The 18,620-nt window shown below is 40.9% G+C and overlaps 4 protein-coding genes across 4 annotated transcripts; 1 reads left to right on the top strand and 3 right to left on the bottom strand.

Moving 5' to 3' along the window:
* Nucleotides 1-3,330: 3,330 nt before the first annotated feature.
* Nucleotides 3,331-8,067, top strand: LOC136826353 (mucin-2-like). Its single transcript, XM_067083608.1, has 2 exons — nucleotides 3,331-6,444; nucleotides 6,477-8,067. Exons 1-2 carry the CDS (start codon nucleotides 3,590-3,592, stop codon nucleotides 8,065-8,067), a joined length of 4,446 nt encoding a protein of 1,481 aa, XP_066939709.1. The 5' UTR covers nucleotides 3,331-3,589.
* Nucleotides 8,068-8,198: 131 nt separating this feature from the next.
* On the bottom strand, nucleotides 8,199-9,720 carry LOC136826352 (uncharacterized). Its single transcript, XM_067083607.1, has 3 exons — nucleotides 9,278-9,720; nucleotides 8,974-9,221; nucleotides 8,199-8,869 (listed from the first exon to the last, which is right to left on the bottom strand). Exons 1-3 carry the CDS (start codon nucleotides 9,718-9,720, stop codon nucleotides 8,199-8,201), a joined length of 1,362 nt encoding a protein of 453 aa, XP_066939708.1.
* A 4,282-nt stretch (nucleotides 9,721-14,002) lies between these two features.
* LOC136826351 (uncharacterized) lies at nucleotides 14,003-14,875 on the bottom strand. Its single transcript, XM_067083606.1, has one exon. It carries the CDS (start codon nucleotides 14,873-14,875, stop codon nucleotides 14,003-14,005), a length of 873 nt encoding a protein of 290 aa, XP_066939707.1.
* A 1,264-nt stretch (nucleotides 14,876-16,139) lies between these two features.
* On the bottom strand, nucleotides 16,140-18,620 carry LOC136826350 (uncharacterized). The gene is made up of 7 exons (XM_067083604.1): nucleotides 18,543-18,620; nucleotides 18,253-18,502; nucleotides 17,602-18,147; nucleotides 17,362-17,498; nucleotides 16,993-17,150; nucleotides 16,698-16,837; nucleotides 16,140-16,507 (listed from the first exon to the last, which is right to left on the bottom strand). Exons 1-7 carry the CDS (start codon nucleotides 18,618-18,620, stop codon nucleotides 16,140-16,142), a joined length of 1,677 nt encoding a protein of 558 aa, XP_066939705.1.

Below are 18,620 nucleotides of genomic sequence, written 5' to 3'. Positions count from 1 at the left end.
GATCATTTTCAAAGTAACAGACAGGGAAAACTGGGCTAAATCTGGTATTAGAATTCCCCCATAATCAGTTTCTACAGGATTATGAAAAGCAATTAGATCTTACAGAGAAAATAGAAAACTTCATACCGCAGCTTACCAAAATCAAAGACAATCTAAATGGATTCGGCAGAGGTTCCAAGACATAGGCAAAGGAAACTGGCAATAAAGATAATAAAAATATGCATCGTTTGATTATATATATATATATATATATATATATATATATATATATATATATATATATATATATATATATATATATATACATACATATAAGTGTATGTGAATGTATTGTGTGTGTTTTATATGTGCTAACTGTATTTAATAACATACATTCTACAAGAGATTAAAATATCAAGAAAACTTCTAAAAGTTTAATTTGCCTACTAAAATAATATCATGACCTTCCAAGTTTAAACTACTATTGGAATGCAGATATCTGTTGTAATAAAAATATGTTCTTATTTAAGGACACAAAAATATCTAAGTGAAAAATAAAAATGGAAAAATACTGACTTTTACCCTCAAAGTACCTCCTATTGACTTCAACACAAGATGGGGTTCTTGACAGGTAAACGGTATATACCATAGAGATTTTATAACTTAATTTGATAACGATTAAATGTAATTCTGATTTTCTTTTAAATGGAGAAACTGACTCATCAGAAATTATCATCTGGTAGGGCAAATATCATTACTTCCTCTGTCCACTACAAAGTAATTTATAGTGAAAGCACCAACATTATTATTTTTTATCTATTTATTCATATACAGAAAACTGCAATCACTCTCTTTCCTTATGTCAAATTTTACTTATTAGCACAGGTAAGTACCTGTACCTGCTGTACCCATTCTTTTTTTATTCTATGGCATCTAAAAACATAACCATTACACAGTTTGTATACTTCACTTGAAAAAACTAAGAGAATAAACGTTGAAATAAATACTGACACTTGTCCCGAATAATTTTTAAATACATTGTATTTTCCATCATCTCATTAGACATAATCACAAAATTCCAATCACTGATTTCAGGTGGAGATTTTAAACTAAGGGAAGCATTTACTGATTACATGGTTAGTGTAATCAACAGGAACCAAATATAATTTCTCCAATACCCTTTGCAAAGGTTAATTATAACATAAGCATGGTTTCTTGTGCGAACTAAGTTCTGCAAAGTTCTGACACTGCAATTTCACCTGCAGTGGAGTTATTTGAAAATCTAAGGACAACATCATAACAACTTCATCAAAGAAAGAAATAGTAATCTTTAGAAATTAACAACTTTACTTTCACACATTTCATCTACATTTAATCCTAAGGAAAGTACTCTGAAATCGAACATTTCGATTTTCTCAAATCTAGATTGGAAAGGTTTTAATACCCTCTGTTTATCCTCCATTTTCTCTAATATTCTCAAACACAAGGATTTTGTCTTAGAATTTATGGTCACAATGACCTTGCAAAATAGTCAGTTTCCAACACCCTTTTAAATAATTTAAATTACCTTGGTGTCCAGATGTCAAAACATATGTTGTTGAGGAGGCCGCATGTTGTACTAAATGGATTTAAAAGAAAGAATCTTAACCAAAAATTAATTATGAAGAGTAATTGCCTGTTTCCCAGGTTTACTAAATCTGGAGCCCGTTGCTGATGTCTAGTAAGTTTATTTACCTTATCAGCTCCACCAAACTACCCATATATTTTACAGTATTCACCTATCTCAAAAACAAATACATTTCAAAGTCCCATTTCAGAGTCACCAAGCAAAAAAAAAAAAAAAAAGCTCAGATGAGTTTAAAACAAATATACATATAAGCTAATCTTATACATATCTACATAGACTTTTGGCTCAGTAGCTCCAATTCTTTGGAAATGAACCAGTTCATCAACTGACTCCTCCACTTAATTGCTTTTGCCTCCATTTGGTTTCCAGATGCACAGAGGCTGCTCACAATTTTGAGGAGATCCTTAGACCTATTACGGAGATTGGCTGCGAGACTGAGAGGCCAATCAGGGAAGAGGCATAAAAGGAATGCCTTGACGTACAACATAGATACATCAGTTTCTGGAAACCTGACAATATCACCATACTGTGGTGTGCAAGATTCTGTCACAGGCTCCATTGCAGAGGTCATCAGCACTTTAGTTGATTACTTCATCAATGCACAAACAAGCACTTCACCTGACGAGGCTCAATGCATGACTAACTTGCTCTCAGAAGTAGTTGTGAAGTTGGAGAGTGGAGAAATAGCTAATATTACAGATGAGTCTTTGGCAGCCAAAATCGACAACGCTACCTCCACGATATCTGGACTTGTCAAAGAACTGGAAGGACAAGCGTCAACAGGTAATGAAATTACAAATTCTTAGCCTACAAAAAAGAGTAAAAAAACTATTGACAGAAATAGTTCATTTCGAAATTTTAATTCAACAGTGTAAATACATATAAATCAACCTCAAGGAATGGTTTCACCCAAGAGAAGAAATCAAGAATAAATATCAAAATAACTAAGTTATTAATGTATCTTCCAGAGCATTTCCTAACACATTTCCTTTGAGGCTTTCTTAAAAATTGTCTTTCAAAAGTAATTTTCCCATAGTTTCCAATTTTACAGAGGTTCTGGGGACCACATGTCCCAGGTCATAGGATGTGTCCCAAGTAAATCCGCATGGGTTCTGCCCTTGAAAAGGCACCCAGACAGGCCTTCCAATGCAGTGTGAAATACCTCCTGATCATTTTGTCAAAAATTAATAATAAAATAATGTCTGCTTCAGAGTCTGTTAGAACTAAGTGTATTAGTCAAATTCTGGCAAAAACAAAACAAAAAACAATATACAAAGCTCTGTTTCCTGCCTATTCTGGCAATACGGCCAGAGGGGCAAGATAATAAGCAAGAATGTCTAGGCAACCGCAAATAGTATGAAATAATGTATATTTGTAATTGTGTAACTTTCTGATTGTCAGTAGACACTACCAGTGGCCCCACACTCATTTCTTACAAGTGTCTATATAAAGATCTTATGCCAGAACAAAGTCTAAGTAATCTTATTTCAGCTGTTCCAGTACACGTCTGATCAGCAGGATAGCAACAGTCCCCAAAATATGAGTCAAATATAAATAAAAAAAAAATGTTCTAAATATGCCCTAAATTATTTGAGGAATAAAACTTTACTTCTTCTCCAATAACCAGTACTTGCAAAAGTCAGAAATTTGCTACAAAGCTCCTTTTCCACTTTAATAAAGATCAATGAGTTCTGTAATTTTTTCCTTAAATACTTCTGTTAAAATGAAAAGGAATTTACCAAGAAAAAGATTAAGAAGGTTGAGGCAGAAAGATTAAAATAAATAATGTCTAAATTTCATTAAGGGCAATGTTAGCATAATTTTAGCTTGACTCATTTTAAATTTAAACTTCATCCATAAACATTTTAATGTCATTCAAATTATAGTTTATATTTTATGGAAGCACCAATTATATAAAATTTAGTAAAATTTCTGAGATAATATAAAAAATCAAAACAGCAATAAAGGTCTCCTTTCCCCTATATGCCATTTATTTTCACAGGAGCATCTACCACAACTCCATCACCGACTATGACAACGACTGCAGAAACTACGACAACTCCATCACTAACCATATCTACCCCTGCAGCAACTACGACAATTCCATCTCTAACCACAACAATCCCTGCAGAAACTAAGACAACTCCATCACTAACCACAACTACCCCTGAAGCAACTACGACAGCTCCACCTCTAACCACAACAACCCCTAAAGAAACTACGACAACTCCATCACTAACCACCTCTACTCCTGCAGCAACTACAACAACGCCATCTCTAACCACAACAACCCCTGCAGAAACTACGACAACTCCATCACTAACCACATCTACCCCTGCAGCAACTACAACAACTACATCACTAACCACATCTACCCCTGCAGCAGCTATGACTACATCACTGACATCTACCCCTGCAGCAACTACGACAGTTCCACCTTTAACCACAACAACCCCTACAGAAACTGTGACAACTCCATCACTAGCCACATCTACCCTTGCAGCAACTACAACAACTCCATCACTAACCACATCTACCCCTGCAGCAACTACGACTACATCACTGACCACATCTACCCCTGCAGCAACTACAACAACTCCACCTCTAACCACAACAACCCTTACAGAAACTACAACAACTCCATCACTAGCCACATCTACCCCTGCAGCAACTACAACTCCATCACTAATCACATCTACCCCTGCAGCAACTACGTCTACATCACTGACCACATCTACCCCTGCAGCAACTACAACAACTACACCTCCAACCACAACAACCCCTAAAGAAACTAAGACAACTCCATCACTAGCCACATCTACCACTGCAGCAACTACAACTACATCACTAACCACATCTACCCTTGCAGCAACTACGACAACTCCACCACTAGCCTCATTAACCCCTGCAGCAACAACTACATCACTAACCACATCTACCCCTGCAGCAACTACAACAACGCCATCTCTAACCACAACAACCCCTACAGAAACTACGACAACTCCATCACTGACCACAACTACCCCTGCAGCAACAACAACTCCACCTCCACCCACAACAACCCCTACAGGAACTACAACTCCATCACTAACCACATCTACGCCAGCAGCAACTACAACTACATCACTGACCACATCTACCCCTGCAGCAACTACGACAACGCCACCTCTAACCACAACAACCAATACAGAAACTATGACAACTCCATCACTAACCACATCTACCCCTGCAGCAACTACAAATACATCACTAACCACATCTACCCCTGCAGCAACTACGACAACTCCATCACTAGCCACATCTACCCCCATAGCAACTACAACTGCATCACTAACCACATTTACCCCTGTAGCAACTACAAGTCCACCTCTAACCACAACAACCCCTACAGAAACTACAACAATTCCATCACTAACCACATCTACCCCTGCAGCAACTACAACAACGCCACCTCTAACCACAACAACCCCTCCAGAAACTACAACAATTCCATCACTAACCACATCTACCGCTGCAGCAACTACGACAACGCCATCTCTAACCACAATAACCCCTACAGAAACTATGACAACTCCATCACTAACCACATCTACCCCTGCAACAACTACAACAACGCCACCTCTAACCACAACAACCCCTACAGAAACTACAACTTCACCTCTAACCACAACAACCCCTACAGAAACTACGACAACTCCATCACTAACCACAACTACCCCTGCAGCAACTACGACAACGCCATCTCTAACCATAATAACCCCTACAGAAACTACGACAACTCCATCTCTAACCACATCAACCCATGCAGCAACTACGACAACTCCACCTCTAACCACATCTACCCCTACAGAAACTACAACAACTCCATCACTAACCACAACTACCCATGCAGCAACTTCAACAACGCCACCTCTAACCACAACAACCCCTACAGAAACTACGACAACTCCATCACTAACCACAACTACCCCTGCAGCAACTACAACAATGCCACCTCTAACCACAACAACCCCTACAGAAACTATGACAACTCCATCAGTAACCACATCTATCCCTGCAGCAACTACAACAACTCCACCTCTAACAACAACAACCCTTACAGAAACTACAACAACTCCACCTCTAACTACAACAACTCCACCTCTAACCACAACAACCCCTACAGAAACTACGACAACTCCATCACTAACCACAACTACCCCTGCAGCGACTACAACAACTCCATCTCTAACCACAACAACCCCTACAGAAACTAAGACAACACCATCACTAGCCACATCTACCCCTGCAGCAACTACGACAACGCCATCTCTAACCACAACAACCCCTACAGAAACTACAACAATTCCATCACTAACCACAACTACCAATGCAGCAAGTACAACTCCACCTCTAACCACAACAACACCTACAGAAACTACGACAACTCCATCACTAACCACAACTACCCCTGCAGCAGCTACAACAACTCCACCTCTAACCACAACCCCTACAGAAACTACAACAACTCCATCACTAACCACATCTCCCCTGGCAGCAACTATGACAACTCCACCTCTAACCACAACAACCCCTTCAGAAACAATGACAACTCCATCACTAACCATATCTACCCCTGCAACAACTACGACAACTTCATCTCTAACCACAACAACCCCTACAGAAACTATTTCAACTCCATCACTAACCACATCTACCCCTGCAGCAACTACAACTGCAGCACTAACCACATCTACCCCTGCAGCAACTACGACAACGCCATCTCTAACCACAACAACCCCTGCAGAAACTACGACAACTCCATCACTAGCTACATCTACCCCGCAGCAACTACAACTGCATCACTAACCACATCTACCCCTGCAGCAACTATGACAATGCCATCTCTAACAACCACAACCCCTACAGAAACTACAACAATTCCATCAATAACCACAACTACCCCTACAGAAACTACGACAACGCCATCTCTAACCACAATAACCCCTACAGAAACTACAACTTCATCACTAACCAAATCTACCCCTGCAGCAACTACGACAACTCCACATCTAACCACATCTACCCCTGCAGCAACTACAACAACGCCACCTCTAACCACAACAACCCCTACAGAAACTACAACAACTCCATCACTAACCACAACTACCCCTGCAGCAACTACAACAACGCCACCTCTAACCACAACAACCCCTACAGAAACTATGACAACTCCATCAGTAACCACATCTACCCCTGCAGCAACTACAACAACTCCACCTCTAACCACAACCCCTACAGAAACAACAACAACTCCACCTTTAACCACAACAACCCCTACAGAAACTACGACAACTCCATCTCTAACCAAAACTACCCATACAGCAACTACAACAACGCCACCTCTAACCACAACAACCCCTACAGAAACTACGACAACTCCATCACTAACCACAACTACCCCTGCAGCAACTACAACAACGCCACCTCTAACCACAACAACCCCTACAGAAACTATGACAACTCCATCAGTAACCACATCTACCCCTGCAGCAACTACAACAACTCCACCTCTAACCACAACAACCCCTACAGAAACTACAACTCCACCTCTAACCACAACAACCCCTACAGAAACTACAACTCCATCACTATCCACAACTACATCTGCAGCAACTACAACAACTCCATCTCTAACCACAACAATCCCTGCAGAAACTAAGACAACACCATCACTAGCCACATCTACCCCTGCAGCAACTACGACAACTCCATCTCTAACCACAACAACCCCTACAGAAACTACGACAACTTCATCACTAGCCACATCTACCCCCGCAGCAACTACAACTGCATCACTAACCACATCTACCTCTGCAGCAACTACGACAACGTCATCTCTAACCACAACAACCCCTACAGAAACTGCAACAATTCCACCACTAACCACAACTACCCCTGCAGCAACTACAACAACTCCACCTCTAACCACAACAACCCCTACAGAAACTACAACTCCATCACTAGCCACATCTACCCCCACAGCAACTATAACTACATCACTAACCACATCTACACCTGCAGCAACTACGACAACTCCATCATTAGCCACATCTACGCCTGCAGCAACTACGACAACTCCATCACTAACCACATCTACCCCTGCAGCAACTATGACAACTACATCATTAGCCACATCTACCCTCGCAGCAACTACAACTGCATCACTAACCACATCTACCCCTGCAGCAACTACAACAACGCCAACTCTATTCACAACAACCCCTACAGAAACTACGACAACTCCATCACTAACCACAACTACCCCTACAGAAACTACAACAATTCCATCACTAACCACAACTACCAATGCAGCAAGTACAACTCCACCTCTAACCACAACAACACCTACAGAAACTACGACAACTCCATCACTAACCACAACTACCCCTGCAGTAACTACGACAACTCCACCTCTCTAACCACAACAACCCCTACAGAAACTACGACAACTCCATCACTAACCACATCTACCCCTGCAGCAACTACGACAACTCCAGCTCTAACCACAACAACCCCTCAGAAACTACGACAACTTCATCACTAGCCACATCTACCCTGCAGCAACTACAACAACTCCATCTCTAACCACAACAACCCCTACAGAAACTACGACAACTTCATCACTAGCCACATCTACCCCTGCAGCAACTACGACAACTCCATCTCTAACCACAACAACCCCTATAGAAACTACGACAACTCCATCACTAACCACAACTACCCCTACAGAAACTACAACAATTCCATCACTAACCACAACTACCCCTACAGAAACTACAACAATTCCATCACTAACCACAACTACCAATGCAGCAAGTACAACTCCACCTCTAACCACAACAACACCTACAGAAACTACGACAACTCCATCACTAACCACAACTACCCCTGCAGTAACTACGACAACTCCACCTCTAACCACAACAACCCCTACAGAAACTACGACAACTCCATCACTAACCACATCTACCCCTGCAGCAACTACGACAACTCCAACTCTAACCACAACAACCCCTACAGAAACTACGACAACTTCATCACTAGCCACATCTACCCCTGCAGCAACTACAACAACTCCATCTCTAACCACAACAACCCCTACAGAAACTACGACAACTTCATCACTAGCCACATCTACCCCCGCAGCAACTACAACTGCATCACTAACCACATCTACCTCTGCAGCAATTACGACAACGTCATCTCTAACCACAACAACCCCTATAGAAACTACAACAATTCCATCACTAACCACAACTACCCCTGCAGCAACTACAACAACTCCACCTCTAACCACAACAACCCCACAGAAACTACAACTCCACCACTAGCCACATCTACCCCCACAGCAACTATAACTACATCACTAACCACATCTACACCTGCAGCAACTACGACAACTCCATCATTATCCACATCTACCCTCGCAGCAACTACAACTGCATCACTAACCACATCTACCCCTGCAGCAACTACAACAACGCCATCTCTATTCACAACAACCCCTACAGAAACTACGACAACTCCATCACTAACCACAACTACCCCTGCAGCAACTACGACAACTCCACCTCTAAACCCAACAACCCTTACAGTAACTGCAACAACTCCATCACTAACCACATCTACCCTGTAGCAACTACAACAACGCCATCTCTAACCACAACAACCCCTGCAGAAACTACGACAACACCATCACTAACCAAATCTACCCCTACATCAACTACAACTACATCACTAACCACATCTACCCCTGCAGCAACTACGACAAGTCCATCACTCACCACATCTACACCTGTAGCAACTACAACTCCATCTCTAACCACATCTACCACTGCAGCAACTACAACAACTCCATCTCTAACCACATCTACTTCTGTAGCAACTACAACTCCATCACTAACCACATCTACCCCTGCAGCAACTATGACAACTCCATCACTAACCACACGTACCCCTGTAGTAACTACAAAAACTCCATCACTGACCACATCTACCCCTGCAGCACCTACAATAACTCCATCACTGACCATATCTACCCCTGCAGCAACTACAACTCCATTGCCAACCATAACCCCATCACTATCCCCAACTACTTCATCACCAACCACATCAACTCCAGTTCAAACCACAACATCCTCAACTCTAACCACAACAACTCTTTCTCTAACAACAACCACAACAGCAGCAGCTCCAACTACAACTCAAGCATCAACTACAGCCTCAGCTCCTTCTACCACCACTCCAACTCTAAGTACTACCATCACTCAGTTGTCAGGTAGGTTTTCTTTCCATCACACGCGTCACAACTTTGCAAAAGTATTTGTAATATGATTAAAGAATGCATAAGTACATGTATTTCAGTCTCCAGTTCGTAATAATGGAACTTGTTGTAAAAAGCAAATAACAAAGATTTATGCTTACATAGGTAAGCTGAAAGAAGCATCAATTTTTTGCTCTCTGGAATAAACAGTAATACACGAAACTAATCTTGAATTTTGAGGCAAAGAAAGTTTGGAAAAGCACTGTAACTAAATTTGTGACAATTGTTTAATGCATTTTTTTTAATTACTTCTTTAAAAATGAGGCAAGTGTGCAAAACTTTCAAGACTACATAATGAACACATCTGCCTAAGTATGATAATGATTCTCAAGAAAGCTTTATCATTTTCAAAGTAACGACAGGGAAAACTGGACTAAATCTGGTATTAAAATTCCCCCATAATCAGTTTCTACAGAATTATGAAAAGCAATTGGAACTTAGAGAAAAATAGAAAACTTCATACCGTAGCTCACCAAAACCAAAGACAATCTAAATGGATTCGGCAGAGGTTCCAAGACATAGGCAAAGCAAACTGGCAATAAAGATATGCATATATCGTTTATATATATATATATATATATATATATATATATATATATATATATATATATATATATATGTGTGTGTGTGTGTGTGTATGTGTGTGTGTGTGTGTGTGTGTGTGTGTGTGTGTGTGTGTGTGTGTTTTGTGTGTTTTGTGTGTTTGTGTCTGTGTGTCTTATATGTGTTAACTATATTTAATAACATACATTCTATAAGAGATTAGAATATCAGAAAACTTCTAAAGGTTTAATGTGCCTACTAAAATAATATCATGACCTTCGAAGTTTAAACTACTATTGGAATGCAGATATCTGTCGTAATAAAAATATTATGTTATTACTTAAGGACATAAAAATATCTAAGTGAAAAATAAAAATGGCAAAATGCTGACTTTAACCATCAAAGTACATCCTATTGCCTTTAACACAAGTTGGGGTTCTTGACAGGTAAAGGGTATATGCCATAGAGATTTTACACCTTAATTTGGTATGGTTAAATGTAATTCTTCTGATTTTCTTTTAAATGGAGAAACTGACTCATCAGAAATTATCATTTGGTATGAAAAATATCATTACTTCCTCTGTCCACTACTAGTAATTTATAGTGAAAGCACCAACATTATTATTTTTTATTTATTTGTTCATATACAGAAGAGTGCAATCACTCTCTTCTCTAATGCCAAATTTTACTTATTAGCACAGGTAAGCACCTGCTGTACCTATTCTTTTTTTTTATTCTATGGCACATTCTAAAAACATACAATTACACAGTTTGTATACTTCACTTGAAAAAACTAAGAAAATAAACCTTCTCATGAATAATTTTTAAATAAATTGCATTTTCCATCATCTCATTAGACATAATCACAAAATTCCAATCACTGACTTCAGGTGATGATTTTAAACTAAAGGAAACTTTTACTGATTAGATGGTTAGTGTAATCAACAGGAACAAAATATAATTTCTCCAATACCCTTTGCAAAGGTTAATTATACAATGAAAAACTATTACAACATAAGCATGGTTTCTTGTGCGAACTAAGTTCTGCTAAGTTCTGACACTACAATTTCACCTGCAGTGGAGTTATTTGAAAATCTAAGGATAACATGATAACACCTTCATCACAAAAATAAACTATAATCTTTAACAATCAACAACTTTATTTTCACACACTTCAGCTACATTTAATCATAAGGAAACTACTCTGAAAGCGAAAATTTCGATTTTCTCAAATCTAGATTGGAAAGGTTTTAATACCTCTGATTATCCTCCATTTCTCTAATATTCTCAAACACAAGGATTTTGTCTTAGAATTTATGGTCACAATGACCTTGCAAAATGGTCACTTTCCAACACCCTTTTAAATCATCTTTATAATTTTCAATTACCTTGGTATCCAGATAGCAAAACATATGTTGTTGAAGAGGACCCAAGTTGTACCAAATGGATTTAAAAGAAAGAATCTTAACCAAAAAATAATTATGAAGAGTAATTGCTTATTTCCACAGATTACTAAACCTGGAGCCCATTGCTGATGTCTAGAGAGTTTATTTACTTTATCAGCTCCACCAAACTACCCATATATTTTACGGTATTCACCTATCTCAAAAACAAATATATTTTAAAGTCCCATTTCAGAGTCACCAAGCAAAAAAAAAAAAAAAACTCAGATGAGTTTAAAACAAATATACATATAAGCTAATCTTCAGCATATCTAAAACTTTGTCTAAGCAGACTTTTGGCTCAGTAGCTCCAATTCTTTGGAAATGAACCAGTTCATCAACTGACTCCTCCACTTAATTGCTTTTGCCTCCATTTGGTTTCCAGATGCACAAAGGCTGCTCACAATTTTGAGGAGAGCCTTAGGCCTCTTAGGGAGATTGGCTGCGAGACTGAGAGGCCAATCAGGGAAGAGACGTAAAAGGAATGCCTTGACGTACAACATAGATACATCAGTTTCTGGAAACCTGACAATATCACCATACTGTGGTGTGCAAGATTCTGTCACAGGCTCCATTGCAGAGGTCATCAGCACTTTAGTTGATTACTTCATCAATGCACAAACAAGCACTTCACCTGACGAGGTGCAATGCATGACTAACTTGCTCTCAGAAGTAGTTGTGAAGTTGGAGAGTGGAGAAATAGCTAATATTACAGATGAGTCTTTGGCAGCCAAAATCGACAACGCTACCTCCACGATATCTGGACTTGTCAAAGAACTGGAAGGACAAGCGTCAACAGGTAAAGAAATTATAAATTCTTAGCGTACAAAAAAGAGTAAACAAACTATTGACAGAAATAGTTCACTTCGAAATTTTAATTCAACAGTGTAAATAATAATTAATGCATCTGTATCCCATACATATAAATCAACCTCAAGGAATGGTTTCACCCAAGAGTTAGAAATCAAGAATAAATATCAAAATAACTAAGTTATTAATATATCTTCCAGAGCATTTCCTAACACATTTCCTTTGAGGCTTTCTTAAAAATTATCATTCAAAAGTAATTTTTCTATAGTTTCCAATTTTACAGAGGTTCTGGGGACCACATGTCCCAGGTCATAGGATGTGTCCCAAGTGAATCCGCATGGGTTCTGCCCTTGAAAAGACACCCAGACAGGCCTTCCAATGCAGTGTGAAATACCTACTGATCATTTTGCCAAAAATTAATAATAAAATAATGTCTGCTTCAGAGTCTGTTAGAACTAAGTGTATTAGTCAAATCCTGGCAAAAACAAAACAAAAAACAATATACAAAGCTCTGTTTCCTGCCTATTCTGGCAATACGTCCAGACAGAGGCAAGAACATAAGCAAGAATGTCTAGGTAACAGAAAATAGTATGAAGTAATGTATGTTTGTAATTGTGTAGCTTTCTGAATGTCAGTAGAGAAGAGCAGTGGCCCCACACGTATTATCATCACTCATTTCTTACAATTGTCTATACAAAGACCTTATGGCAGAACAAAAGCAAAGTAATCTATTTCAGCTGTCCCAGTACACTGTCTGATCAGCAGGGTATTAACAATCCCCAAAATATGAGTCAAATATAAATCAAAAAGGTGTCTGAATATTTCCTAAATTATTTGAGAAATAAAACTTTACTACTTCTCAAATAACCAGTACTTGCAAAATTCAGAAATTTGCTACAAAGCTCCTTTTTTCACTTTCATAAAGATCAATCAGTTCTGTAATTTTTTCCTTAAGTACTTCTCTTAAAATGAAAAGGAATTTACCAAGAAAAACATCAAGGTTGAGGCAGAAAGGTAAAATACTTAAAAACTTAAAATAAATAATGTCTAAATTTGATTAAGGGCAATGTTAGCATAATTTTAGGTCGACTCAGTCTAAATTTACCCTTCATCCATAAACCGGCTGAAGGTCATTCAAATTACAGTTTATATTTTATGGAAGCACCAATTATATAAAAATTAGTAAATTTCTGGGGATATATAAAAATCAAAAAAGCAATAAAGGTCTCCTTTCCCCTATCTGCCATTTATTTTCACAGGAGCATCTACCACAACTCCATCAACAACTATGACAACGACTGCAGAAACTACGACAACTCCATCACTAACCACATCTACCCCTGCAGCAACTACGACAATTCCATCTCTAACCACAACAACCCCTGCAGAAACTACAACAACTCCATCACTAACCACATCTCCCCCTGTGGCAACTACAACTACATCACTAACCACATCTACCCCTGCAGCAACTACGACAATTCCATCTCTAACCACAACAACCCCTGCAGAGACCACAACAACTCCATCACTAACCACATCTCCCCCTGTGGCAACTACAACTACATCACTAACCACATCTACCCCTGCAGCAACTACGACAAATCCATCACTAACCACATCTACCTCTGCAGCAACTACAACTACATCACTAACCACATCTACCCCTGCAGCAACTACGACAACTCCATCTCTAACAACATCTACCCCCGCAGCGACTACAACTTCATCCCTAACCACATCTACCCCTGCAGCAACCACAACAACTCCATCACTCACCACATCTACCCCTGCAGCAACTACAACTACATCTCTAACTACATCTACCCCTACTGCACCAACAACAACTCCATCATTAACCATATCTACCCCTGCAGCAACTATGACAACTCCATCACTAACCACATCTACCTCTGCAGCAACTACAACAACTCCATCATTAACCATATCTACCCCTGCAGCAACTACGACAACTCCATCACTAACCATATCTACCCTTGCAGCAACTACAACAACTCCATCCCTAACCACATCTACCGCTGCAGCAACTACAACAACTCCATCACTAACCACATCTACCCCTGCAACAACAACTCCATCACTAACCATCTACCCCTGCAGCAACTACAACAACTCCATCACTAACCACATCTACCCCTGCAGCAACTACAACAACTCCATCACTAACCACATCTACCTCTGCAGCAACTACAACAACTCCATCACTAACCATATCTACCCCTGCAGCAACTACAACAACTCCATCACTAACTACATCTACCCCTGCAGCAACTACAACAACTCCATCACTAACCACATCTACCCCTGCAGCAACTACAACAACTCCATCACTAACCACATCTACCCCTGCAGCAACTACAACAACTCCATCACTAACCACATCTACCCCTGCAGCAACTACAACAACTCCATCACTAACCATCTACCCCTGCAGCAACTACAACAACCCCATCACTAACCACTAACCCATCTACTGCAGCAACTACAACAACTCCATCACTAACCACATCTACCCCTGCAGCAACTACAACAACTCCATCACTAACCACATCTACCCCTGCAGCAACTACAACAACTCCATCATTAACCACATCTACCACTGCAGCAACTACAACACCCCCATCACTAACCACATCTACCCTACATCTACAACTCCATCACTAACCACATCTACCCCAGCAACTACAACAACTCCATCACTAACCACATCTACCCCTGCAGCAACTACAACAACTCCATCACTAACCACATCTACCCCTGCAGCAACTACAACAACTCCATCACTAACCACATCTACCCCTACAGCAACTACAACTCCATCACTAACCACATCTACCCCTGCAGCAACTACAACAACTCCATCACTAACCACATCTACCCCTGCAGCAACTACAACAACTCCATCACTAACCACATCTACCCCTGCAGCAACTACAACAACTCCATCACTAACCACATCTACCCCTGCAGCAACTACAACAACTCCATCACAACCACATCCCCCCTGCAGCAACTACAACAACTCCATCACTAACCACATCTACCCCTGTAGCAACAACTCCATCCAACCACATCAACTCTAACCATCTAACACCCCCATCACTAACCACATCTACCCCTGCAGCAACTACAACAACCCCATCACTAACCATCTACCCCATCAGCAACCACAACAACTCCATCATCCATCTACCCTGCAGCAACCAACTCCATCACTAACCACATCTACCCCTGCAGAAACTACAACAACTCCATCACTAACCACATCTACCCCTGCAGCAACTACAACAACTCCATCACTAACCACATCTACCCCTGCAGCAACTACAACAACCCCATCACTAACCATCATCTAACCATCATCCACATCTACCCCTGCAGCAACCACAACAACTCCATCACTAACCACATCTACCCTACATCTCACTCCTGCAGCAACTACAACAACTCCATCACTAACCACATCTACCCCTGCAGCAACTACAACAACTCCATCACTAACCACATCTACCCCTGCAGCAACTACAACAACTCCATCATTAACCACATCTACCACTGCAGCAACTACAACACCCCCATCACTAACCACATCTACCCCTACCGCAACTACAACAACCCCATCACTAACCACATCTACCCCCGCAGCAACTACAACAACTCCATCATTAACCACATCTACCCCTGCAGCAACCACAACAACTCCATCACTAACCAACTCCGCTGCAGAAACTACAACAACTCCATCACTAACCACATCTACCCTGCAGCAACTACAACAACTCCATCACTAACCACATCTACCCTGCAGCAACTACAACAACTCCATCATTAACCACATCTACCACTGCAACAGCAACCCCATCACTAACCACTCTACCCCTACCGCAACTACAACAACCCCATCACTAACCACATCTAACTCCTCCCCTGCTAACCACATCACTACCCCATCTAGCAACTACAACAACTCCATCACTAACCACATCTAACCACATCTCACTAACCTCTACAGCAGAAACTACAACAACTCCATCACTAACCACATCTACCCTGCAGCAACTACAACAACTCCATCACTAACCACATCTACCCTGCCCAACTGCATCAACTGCTGCAAACTACTCCATCTTTAACTCCACAACATCATCACTAACCACATCTACCCCTGCAGCAACTACAACAACTCCATCTCTAACCACATCTACCCTGCAGCAACTAAAACAACTCCATCACTAACCACATCTATCCCTGCAGCAACTACAACAACTCCATCACTAACCACATCTACCCCCGCAGCAACGACAACAACTCCATCACAACTACATCTGCTCCTGTAACCTAACATCTCTAACAACAACAACCGCTGCAGCAACTACAACTCCATCTCTAACCACAACAACCACTGCAGCAATTACATCCATCACTAACCACATCTACCCCTGCAGCACTACAACAGCTCCATCACAACCACATCCCCCTGCATCACTAACCACATCTACCCCTGCAGCAACTACAACAACTCCATCATTAACCACATCTACCCCTGCAGCAACTACAACAACTCTATCTCTAACCACATCTACCCCTGCAGCAACTACGACAACTCCATCTCTAACCACATCTACCCCTGCAGCAACTACGACAATTCCATCACTAACCTCATCTACTCCTGCAGCAACTACCACAGCTTCATCACTAACCACATCTACCCCTACAGCAACAACAACTCCATCACTAACACATCTACCCCTGCAGCAACTACAACAACCATCATCTACCCCGCTGCAGCAACTCCATCAACAACTGCTACTCACCATCTCTAACCACAACCACATCTTCCCCTGCAGCAACTACAACAACTCCATCTTCCCTAACCACATCTACCCCTCTAACCACATCTACCCCTGCAGCATCTACAACAACTCCATCACTAACCACATTCACCCCTACAGCAACTACAACTCCATCTCTAACCACATCTACCCCTGCAGAAGCTACGACAACTCCATCTCTAACCACATCCACCCCTGCAGCAACTACAACAACTCCATCACTAACCACATCTACCACTGCAGCAACTACAACTACATCTATAACCACATCTACCCCTGCAGCAACTACAACAACTCCATCTCTAACCACATCAACCCCAGCAGAAGCTACTACAACTCCATCTCTAACCACATCTACCCTTGCAGCAACTACAACAACTCCATCACTCACCACATCTAATCCTGTAGCAACTACAACAACTCCATCTTTAACCACAACTACCCCTGCAGCAACTACAACAACTCCATCACTAAATACATCTACCCCTGCAGCAATCACAACCACTCCATCTATAACCACAACAACCCCTGCAGAAGCAACAACTCCATCTCAAACCGCAGCTACCCCTGCAGCAACAACAACTCCATCACTAACCACATCTACCCCTGTAGCAACTACAACAACTCCATCACCAACCACATCTACCCCTGCAGCAACTACAACGACTCCATCTCTAACCACAACAACCCCTGCAGAAGCTACAACAACTCCATCTCTGATCACATCTACCTTTGCAGCAACTACAACAACTCCATCACTAACCACGTCTTCCCTTCCAGCAACTACAACTCCATCACTGACCACATCTACCCCTGCAGCAATCACAACCACTCCATCACTAACCACATCTATAACCACAACTCTATCTCTGTCCCATCTACCCTGCAGCAACTACAACAACTCTATCTCTGTCCACATCTACCCCTGCAGCAACTACAACAACTTCATCACCAACCACGTCTACCCCTGCAGCAACTACAACAACTCCATCACTAACCAT

This window comes from Macrobrachium rosenbergii, chromosome 40, assembly GCF_040412425.1.
Source record: "Macrobrachium rosenbergii isolate ZJJX-2024 chromosome 40, ASM4041242v1, whole genome shotgun sequence".
NCBI classification, from domain to species: Eukaryota; Metazoa; Arthropoda; class Malacostraca; order Decapoda; family Palaemonidae; genus Macrobrachium; species Macrobrachium rosenbergii.
This window is presented reverse-complemented; position numbering and strand designations above follow the sequence as displayed.